This window comes from Labeo rohita, chromosome 22 (assembly GCF_022985175.1).
Source record: "Labeo rohita strain BAU-BD-2019 chromosome 22, IGBB_LRoh.1.0, whole genome shotgun sequence".
Taxonomy (NCBI): domain Eukaryota; kingdom Metazoa; phylum Chordata; class Actinopteri; order Cypriniformes; family Cyprinidae; genus Labeo; species Labeo rohita.
Genome location: NC_066890.1, coordinates 16,605,867 through 16,616,184, shown reverse-complemented (window position 1 = coordinate 16,616,184; position 10,318 = coordinate 16,605,867). Strand labels below are relative to the sequence as shown.

Here is a 10,318-nt window from a genome sequence, read left to right as displayed (position 1 = left end):
AACTAATGCATCAACTTGTAATCTAACTGGTTAACCAATTAGCTTTTGTATATAGCCAGTAGATTAGCTTTCTATTTTAGAATGTAGCCAGTTAGCATGTTAGCTTAACATACAGCTAACTCATGAGCCTACTAGCTTAACACTTGCTAGCTGATTAACCTGCTAACATAACTATAACTAAATGAGTACTATTAATAACTATTAATAACATACCTATTACTAAGTAAATTAGTACTAACAACTAACAACAATGCTACTGCATTTTGATAATATAAAAGAAGAAAGTCTTAAAATTGAATTAAAACTTAAACCAAATCATCACCAGGATGTTATAGCTAACTTTCCAGTCTAACCTTATCTGTTACCAGCAGACTAACCTGCGTCTAAAACCAAATAAAGTCAATGCATATTATGCAAGCTATAAATGGTCAAATTTAACTGCTTTATCGGCTAGTTTATAAGTTAAGTAAGTGCAAGTTTTAAGCTAACTGGTTAGTCGACTATCTTTGCATACACCCAGTAGATTTTTCTTACTAGTCTGCCTGGTAACAAAGTTACAGCCATTTAACATCATTAAAAGCCACATATTTTATAACACAAAGTAAAAATGGTCCAGTTTAATATTTGTCATTGTGCTTCATTAGTAAGTTTATAAGATAAACAAGTGCATCAGCTTGTAAGCTAGCTGGTTAGTTGACTAGCTTTGCATACAAAGACTAGATTAGCTTTCTATATTACATGGCTAGTTGATAACCTGTTAAATTACCATATGGTTAACTTATTAGCTTGCTAGCTTAGCACATTGCTAGCTGACTAGACCGTTTGATTAAAAAAAAAAAAAAAAAAAAAAAAAAAAAAAAACATTTAGCCAACTAGTCTGCTAACATAGCTACCACTGGTACCAACAACTAAGAAGCATGTTGTTTTGCTTATAGATGGTGAAATTCATGAACTCTGATTCAAACTAAAACAAGATATTTCTCAAGTAACAACCTCACATTCATCAACGTCCTCTGTACATGCTGAACCGTGACATTTGCTGCACGTAAACAAGTCAAAGACGCGTTAGTGCACAGTTGAGCCATGACAGTAGTTTAGTAAATGTATTTTGCAAGCCACACAGACTCCCTTCCACCAGAATTAAAGACACTTTCGACTTTCTCTCTCCAGCTGTGATTGAAAGACATTTCTCTGTCATCGTCTGACAGGCCTGAGCTTCAGCACACAAAGCCTTCTGCTGACAGTGCAGCACTTGTCAACTGCACACGCGCCTGTGCGCTAGTGCTACGCCAATCAAGCATGGCTTTGATCCCATTTTATAATTCAGAGAAGGCTTTCAGACACTGGAACTTAAACAGAAGTGTTTCCATCACTGTCCCATGTGGGACAAGGCTTACGTAAGTCATAGTCTGTAATGAATCTGAATGAAAGAGTTTTTGGTTAGCGTAGCACCTTTAGCCCCTGCTGGAAGAAGCTGTAACTACAACTATCTGACTACAAAGGGCATCTTTTACCATTGACAACCATTTAGATCAGATGGGAGCAGATCTCGCTGTTTACAAGAGCACAGTCAAGCTGGCTGTGTGTTTTTTAATGAAAGAGTCCTACCTGCAATCCTGGTTTACCTGAGGCTAAATATTTTTGTCTATTCAAAGAGCAAACATAAAATCAGAAAAATAGAAAAACCATGAACTATATTTTGATATTTAAAATTCAGAACAGTAAGACAGAAGCAAACTCACTTTCCCAATAGTCAGTCTGTCTGCCAATGGACAGTCACAAAATAGACCCGCCCCAAACTCACGCCATTGGTTGAGCCAATCTTGCTGGATGCTGAAATCATGCACTTGTTGGTAGATGCCGCAACTACATTTATCTGGGGGAAAAAGGCATTTCTCCATTAACAGCCATTCAAAACTTGATTTGCTCTAGCGTGCTGTATATGTGTGCAAGTATTTTATAATGTAATATAAAAAAAGATAATACCAATTAAATAATAAATGTAATATTTATATTACATTATATTGTTGATATTTTTATATGATTTGTTTTTGAAAACCAACCTATACATCATAAGCACTTTAATTATTTATTTCACAAATAAATAATTAAACAAAAATCATTAATATAAAAACGATATATTTTTTTAAAGCAATAGCATTGTTATAAATTTATATTATATTACATTAAATATTGCAATTTACAGGTTGTTTTAAAAACAAATAAATACATTATATACAATATATATACTGTATATTATCTATAACTATATATATATATATATATATATATATATATATTAACTTTATTTTTATTATTATTATTATTTTTTGATAACCAAGCTATAAACATCAAGAAATGTATAATATAATATAATATAATATAATATGAATCATAAACTTATTGTATTTTTTTTTTTTTTTTTTACATATTTTTAAAACAACCTATAAATCATAAGCATTTCATACATAATTAATTAATTAATTAATAATACATTTTGTACATTAATTGTATATTATATAAATAAATAAATTAAATATTAAATTGAATATTAATAATTACATATTATATTATTTGAAAATCACAAGCATGTATCACATATTTCATTATATTGCATTTTTTGGTAACCAACCTATAAACCATGAGCAATATAATATATATAATATAATATAATATAATATAATATAATATAATATAACATAATATAAACACATTTTATTACATTGACCAAAATTATAAATGCAACACTTTTGTTTTTGCCCCCATTTTTCATGAGCTGAACTCAAAGATCTAAGACTTTTTCTATGTACACAAAAGGACTATACTCGATCCACAACGTTGACGTTAGCAAACCGCTCACACACACGATGCCATACACACTGTCTGCCATCTGCCCTGTACAGTGAAAACCGGGATTCATCCGTGAAGAGAACACCTCTCCAAAGTGCCAGACACCATCGAATGTGAGCATTTGCCCACTCAAGTCGGTTACGACGGCGAACTGCAGTCAGGTCGAGACCCCGATGAGGATGACGAGCATGCAGATGAGCTTCCCAGAGACGGTTTCTGACAGTTTGTGTAGAAATTCTTTGGTTATGCAAACCGATTGTTGCAGCAGCTGTCCGGGTGGCTGGTCACGTGGTTACACGTGGTCTGCGGTTATGAGGCCGGTTAGATGTACTGCCAAATTCTCTGAAACACCTTTGGAGACGGCTTATGGCAGAGAAATGAACATTCAATTCATGGGCAACAGCTCTGGTGGACATTACTGCAGTCAGCATGCCAATTGCACGCTCCCTCAAAACTTATGACATCTGTGGCATTGTGCTGTGTGATAAAACTGCACATTTTAGAGTGGCCTTTTATTGTGGCCAGCCTAAGGCACACCTGTGCAATAATCATGCTGTCTAATCAGCATCTTGATATGCCACACCTGTGAGGTGGATGGATTATCTCAGCAAAGGAGAAGTGCTCACTAACACAGATTTAGACAGATTTGGGAACAATATTTGAGAAATAGGCCTTTTGTGTACATAGAAAAAGTTTTAGATCTTTCAGTTCAGCTCATGAAAAATGGGGGCAAAAACAAGTGTTGTGTTTATAATTTTGGTCAGTGTATAAATTTCCATGTATAGTTCCATGTATGGAAATTTGCCTAAAAACTGCCTTACTTTTAGTTAATGTTAAAGGGAAAATTTTAGCGCAATAAGAAACTGAATCAAGCAAATTCAAGGCTAATAATAATAATAATAATAATAATAATAATAAAAGTAATAAAAAATAACCAAATGGTTTTATTTCATGTTGGTACATTCTTGGACAACACCACAGTATAGTTGCATGAGTGGCCAAACATAAAAGTCTTCCACAATATCAGCACATAAGCAGCAAGGGCAACATGAATATACTTAGTACAAACAGTATAAAACATACATGCTTTTTATTTTTATTTTTTTTTCATAGATTTTTTAAATATATATTCATATCTTTTGCACAATTTCTCCATAAGTTCCGGGGCAGTTAAAAATTCCAAGACAAATTAAAGCCATATTCTGCCTTGAGTGAGTGAATGTCTGAGAAATTCATGAAGGTAAAAAGAGAGAAATCAATAAAGGCTTGTAAAATCATTCGTAAACAGGCCATTGTGAGAGAACTGTGGTGAAAGTTTAATTTACTTCAACATCAAACATATCAAGCATGCATTGACAACTGCTACGCGAACACTTTCTTTAAAAAGAATTCTGAAACACCATCGGTCACCGGGGTTTAGTCACTGTAAAACCAATGCGACATCTCTCAAAGTCACTAAAAACACAGTCAATGGTCTACAAACCCTTACAAACATGGTGGGAATGTAACGTTTAGCATGTTAAAGGGCAAAAACCAATGGAAATCCTTAAAATAAAGAAACAAAAGAATTCATCTTATTCCAGGAATGGGATCTCAAAGAGAAGAATATGGCTTTAATACAATGTGCATCCAGAAAAGGCAAGGAAAACCAATGAAGAAACGCTTAACTGAAACGTAAAAACGGCAAAAGGAAACCAAAATGCTGAAAGAACCACACAAATTTGCACGGAAAATCCCAAAAACTTGCAGTTTGGAAGTACATGTAAAGATGAGGAGGACCTCGCGGCCCAGCATTCCAAAGCCATGTCGATTCATCAGCGCCCTGAAGAAAGTCTGTGATGGAGTGGCAGAAGAAACGCCTTGTCGAAGGTCCATCACGCCAAGTGCAACCTCAATCGTTTGACTGACAGGCGATCAGTCGTTTTGTGCTGCTGTTACACCCCATCAGTTTCCCCCAGCAGAAAAAAACAACTAAATTCATTTCCTCTGGCTGTAATACCCATTACTTTTTTTTTTGTAGATGTCAGGTTTTTTTTTTTTTTTTTTTTTTTTTTTTTTGGGGATTTTTTTTTGGGTGGGTTTGTTCTTTTATGTTTCTCAAAGGTGTTGAAAATCAACTGATATCCTCTGTCGTTTGTTTAGCTGAGGGCCCAATCGCTGTCCTGGCCCTCGGACAAAATAAGGATGGAGACGGAGGGACACCGAAAGCTTTTTCCCCGCTTTACTTTTGTTCCGAAGAGCCGAGAGAAACCAGGAAGTGCCATCGATCACCTTCCTCCTGTGATGGAGGCCCTCAGATCACAAGGTCATTGTAGCTCACGTATTTCTTCTTAGCAGCCGGACCTGCGAGGAGAGAAAGATGAAAGATAGTTTTTCATTTGACATGTCTTCCCTTTTTTCTTGCTGAGAATGAGAGGAATTCATTGATTCTGTCAGGAAGCCTGACTGGGACACTTTTTAGGACATGAAGTTTGTCGGTATGAAACAGAAAACATCCACAGACAGACTATTAAAGCCATGAAAATGCCACCAATTTAATTTAATTAACTAACACACTCCTTATTCAAAAAAATGTTTGATACTGAAATAAAACAGTAGTGTATTATCATCCTTTTTATCACCATTGCTGAGTGTAATGCATTACGAAGTAATTAATGACTGTAATTTAATTACTTTTCCGTTAAAAAAGTAGTTTTAAGAGGTTGATAGATGGATGCTAGGGTGTTGCTAGAAAGTTATGAGGGGTTCTTCTGTGTTCTAAATGGTTGCCAGGGTTATCCACATGCTTGTTAGGTGATCTGAGTGGTTGCTAGGGTGTACTGACAAGCTAGATTGCAATGGCTTTTCTAGGTGGTTGCTAGGATGTTCTAGGTGGTTGCTTGTTTTTGAGAGGTTGGTAGAAGGTTGCTAGTGTGCTCTAGATGAATGCTATAGTGTTCTGGGTGGTTACTTGTGTTTTAGAGGTGGGTAGAAGGTTGCTAGGGTGCTCTGTGTGGTTACTATGGTTTTCTGGGTGCTTGCTTGTTGCTGGTAGACGGTTGCTAGAGTGCTTTATATGGTTACTATGGTCTTCTGGGTGGATACTTGTTTTTGAGTGGTTGATAAAGGGTTGCTAGGGTGCTCTAGGTGGTTCCTGTGGTGTTCTGGGTGGTTACTTGTGTTTTAGAGGTTGGTAGAAGGTTGCTAGGGTGCTCACCGTGGTTAGTATGGTGTTCTAGGTGGTTACTGTGGTGTTTTGGGTGGGCGTTTTTTTTTTAGAGGCTAGTAGAAAGTTGCTAGGGTGCTCTACGTGGTTACTATGGTGTTATGGGTGCTTGCTTGTTGCTGCTAAAAGGTTGCTAGAGTGCTCTAAACGGTTACTATGGTATTCTGGGTCTTCTTGTTTTTGAGTGGTTGATTAAGGGTTGCTAGGGTGCTCTAGGTGGTTACTATGGTGTTCTGAGTGGTTACTTGTGTATTAGAGGTTGGTAGAAGGTTGCTAGGGTGGTGCTGTAGGTGGTTACTATGGTGTTCTGGGTGGCTGCTTGTTTTTGAGAGGTTGGTAGAAGGTTGCTAGGGTGCTCTTCATGGTTACTGTGGTGTTATGGGTGCTTGTTCGTTGCTAGTAGAAGGTTTCTAGGGTGCTCTAGATGGTTACTAAGGTCTTCTGGGTGTTTACTTGTTTTTGAGAGGTTGGGGTACTAGGGTGCTCTAGGTGTTTACTGTGGTGTTCTAGGTGGTTACTATGGTGTTTTGGGTGGGTGGTTGTTTTTGAGAGACTAGCAGAAGGTTGCTAGGGTGCTCTAGGTGTTTACTGTGGTGTTCTAGGTGGTTACTATGGTGTTTTGAGTGAGTGGCTGTTTTTGAGAGGCTAGTAGAAGATTGCTAGGGTGCTCTACGTGGTTACTATGGTGTTATGGGTGCTTGCTCATTGCTGGTAGAAGGTTTCTAGGGTGCTCTAGGTCATTACTATGGTGTTCTGGCTTGTTACTTGTTTTTGAAATACTCGTAGAAGGTTGCTAGGCTGTTCTAGGTGGTTACTATGGTGCTCTGAGAAGTTGGTAGAAGGTTGCTAGGGTGCAACAGATCAGGGGTGGCGAACTACGGTCCTGAAGAGCCGCAGCCCTGCAGAGTTCAGCTCCAACCCTAATTAAAAGTCACCTGGTTACTATGGTGTTCTGGGTTGTTACTTGTTTTTGAGATGCTCGTAGAAGGTTGCTAGGGTGCTCTAGGTGGTTACTACGGTGCTCTGACAGGTTGGTAGATGTTTGCTAGGGTGCTCTAGATGGTTACTTTGGTGTTCTGGGTGGTTGCTTGTTTTTGAGATGCTGGTAGAACGTTGCTAGGGTGCTAGGTGGTTACTAAGATGTTCCAAGTGAGGTGCTTCGGTGTTCTTGTTGTTGATGAGGTGTTCTGGGTGGTTGCTTGTATGTTCTGAATCTGTATGTTCGTTTATTTAGAATGGTTGCTACATCTTTTTGAGAGGCTTTTAGATGGTTCCAAGAGTGTTAAAAGTTGGTTAGTTTTGTGTTCAAGGTGGTTTCTAGAGTGTTCTGAATGCTTACTATGATGTTCTATGCAGGTGATTCCTAGGGTGGTTTTCTATGTTGTTTTCTAGGCGGGTGTTATGTGTAGCTGCTAAGGTGTTTTTATGAGATGCAAGTAAGATATTTTGATAGGTCCTGAGTAGTTGCTAGGGAGTTCTTGTTGGTTGCAAGGTTGTTCTGGGTGTTTTCAGGGTGGACTGAGAGGTTTCTAGGTTTCTACAGTGGTTTGAGTGGTTGCTAGGGTATTCTAGGTGGTTGCTAATGTTTTGAGTAGTTGACAGAAGGTTGTTAGGGTGTCCCTGGTGGGTAGTATGGTGTTCTGAGTGGTTGCTAGAGTGTTTTTTAATGATGACTATGATGTTCTATGTGGATGCTTGTTGTGGGTGATTCCTAGGGTGTTCTAGGTGGTTTGCCGGGTGTTCTGTGTTATTGCTAGGGTGTTTTAAGGGTGTTTTATGAGATGCTAGCATGTTCTAATTGGGTGCTTGTGTTTTTTGTTCAGAGTGTGATGCTTGTGTGGATGTTCTGGGTGGTTTCCACTGTGTTTTGAGTGGTTGCTAGGGTGTTCTGGGTGGTTTCTATGCAAGCTGTACTTGATACTTAAATATTAATGGTAGGGGAATCTGAAAAATCAAAGTCTGAGCAAGTTAAGTTCAACATAAATGTAAATAACTGTGTTCATTATTTTATGAAAGAGCAACGCATAATTAAAAGGCAAATGAATATGGCATAAGTCTTATGTAAGAAGCCCTCAAACGTCTACAGTCATAACAGCGTGACCTTCACAAGCTGCTGCTGATGTGTTTGCCGAGACTTTATGTAACTAAACGACTCCAGTCTCAAATTACAGTGCTTATCCACAGATGCTTCTTGCGCTCTTTTGCATGTAAATGAACTTCTAAATATTTAAAAGTAAAGGTTACGAAGTAGAGAGATCATTGTGGCCTTTAAGTGTCAGTAGCCCCTTTAGTATTTGAGTTAAATGTCACTCCGACAGCCATCTATTCACAAATGTGGCCTTGACGAATGTGGATTGAGGGAAGTGCTCTCAATATTCAAACATAAACAAATACATTATAATACACATAATAGGAGTCAGAATGAATAACTAGAGGTTGCTAGTGTTTTGAGAGGTTCATAGAAGGATGCTAGGGTGTTCCTGGTGGTTGCTAGGGTGTTCAGAATGGTTGCTATGAATGTTTTATGTGGGTGCTTGTTCTGGGTGTTTCCTAGTGTTTCTAGTTGTTTCTAGGGTGCATTAAGAGGTTGCTAGGTGGTTGGTAGGTAGGGTGTTCTAGGCAGTTGAGATTGATAGGATGTTGTAATTGGGTGCTTGGGTGTTCTGGGTGGTTGTTCAGATATTACAAGAGATTGCTAAGCGGTTGCTGTTATGGGTGTTAAGCGGTTGCGGTTATGGGTGGTTGCAAGGTTGTTTTGGGTGTTTGCTTTTTTGAGAAGTTGGTAGGTGGTTTCTACTGTGTTTGCTAGGGGGGTGCTAGGTGGTTAGTATGGTGCTCTGTGTGGTTACTAGTGTTTTAAGAGGTTGATAGAAGGTTGCTAGGTGTTTCTGGTGGTTGCTAGGGTGTTGTGAATGGTAGCTATGATGTTTTATATGGGTACTTTGAGAGATTGCTCAGTGGTTGCAAAGGACTTTCTGGGTGGTTGTTAGAATGTTCTGGGTGGTTACAGGGGTGTTTTGGGTGTTTCCTAGGATGTCTAGAGAGGTTGCTAGGGTGTTTTGAAAGGTTGCTAGTTGATTGCTAGGGTGTATTTATGAGATTACTGAATGAACTGGGTGCTTGGGTGATCTGCGTGGTTAAGATATTTTGAGAGGTTGCTAGGTGGTTGCAAGGTTGTTTTGGGTGTTTTGGGAGGGTGTTTGTTGAGAGGGTGATGGAAGGTTGCTAGGTGTCCTGGTAGTTGTTAGGCTGTTTTTGGTGGTTGCTAGGGTATTCTGACAGGTTGCTAGTTGATTGCTAGGGTATATTTATGAGATTACTGAATGAACTGGATGCTCGAGTGTTCTGGGTGGTTAATAAGATATTTTTAGAGATTCCTAGGTGGTTGCAAGGTTGTTTTGTGTGTTTTAATGGTGTTTTGGGAGGTTTGTAGGTTTCTACAGTGTTTTGAGTGGTTGTTAGGGTATTCTAGGTGGTTGCTAATGTTTTGAGAGGTTGACCGAAGGTTGTTAGGATGTCCCTGGTAATTACTAGGGTGTTCTGAATGGTTGCTACAATGTTCTATGTGGGACAGACTGACACAAGGTTACTAGGGTGTTCCTGGTAGTTACTAGGGTGTTGCTAGAGTGTTCTAGGTGATTTCCAGGGTGTTTTTTTTTCCAGGTGGTTGCTAGTGTTTTGAGAAGATGATCAAAGGTTTCCTGGTAATTGCTAGGCTGTTTTGGTGGTTGCTAGGGTGTCTTTATGAGATTCCTGAATGAACCAGGAGCTTGGGTGTTCTGGGTGATATTTTGAGAGGTTGCTAGGTGGTTGTTTTGGGAGTTTTTGGGGTGTTTTGAAAGGTTTGTATTTTGAGTGGTTGTTAGGGTGTTCTAGGTGGTTGCTGATGTTTTGAGAGGTTGACTGAAGGTTGTTAGGGTGTCCCTGGTAATTACTAGGGTGTTTCTGGTGATTGCTAGGCTGTTCTAAATGGTTGCTACAATGTTCTATGTGGGACACACTGACAGAAGGTTGCTAGGGTGTTCCTAGTAGTTACTAGGGTGTTGCTAGAGTGTTCTAGGTGATTTCCAATTTCTAGTGTTTTGAGAAGATGATAAAAAGTTGCTAGGTATTCCTGTTACTTGCTAGGCTGTTTGGGTGGTTGCTAGGGTTTTCTGAATTGGTGCTACAATATTCTATGTGGGAGAGGCTGATAGAATTTTGCTAGGGTGTTCCTGCTGGTTACTGGTGTGTTCTAGGTGGCTGCTAGTGTTTTGAAAGGAT

The 10,318-nt window shown here is 38.7% G+C and overlaps 1 protein-coding gene across 2 annotated transcripts in view; it reads right to left on the bottom strand.

The window, feature by feature from the left end:
• Positions 1-4,876: 4,876 nt before the first annotated feature.
• LOC127153510 (metabotropic glutamate receptor 7) overlaps positions 4,877-10,318 on the bottom strand; it is a 252,815-nt gene continuing 247,373 nt past the window's right edge. For both annotated transcript variants that reach the window (XM_051094594.1, XM_051094593.1), the window contains one exon: positions 4,877-5,193. Coding sequence is in view for 1 of the 2 variants with exons in the window: in XM_051094593.1 (XP_050950550.1) it covers positions 5,144-5,193 (50 nt within the window). In the remaining variant the exon portion in view is untranslated. The remainder of the gene's footprint in view (positions 5,194-10,318) is intronic.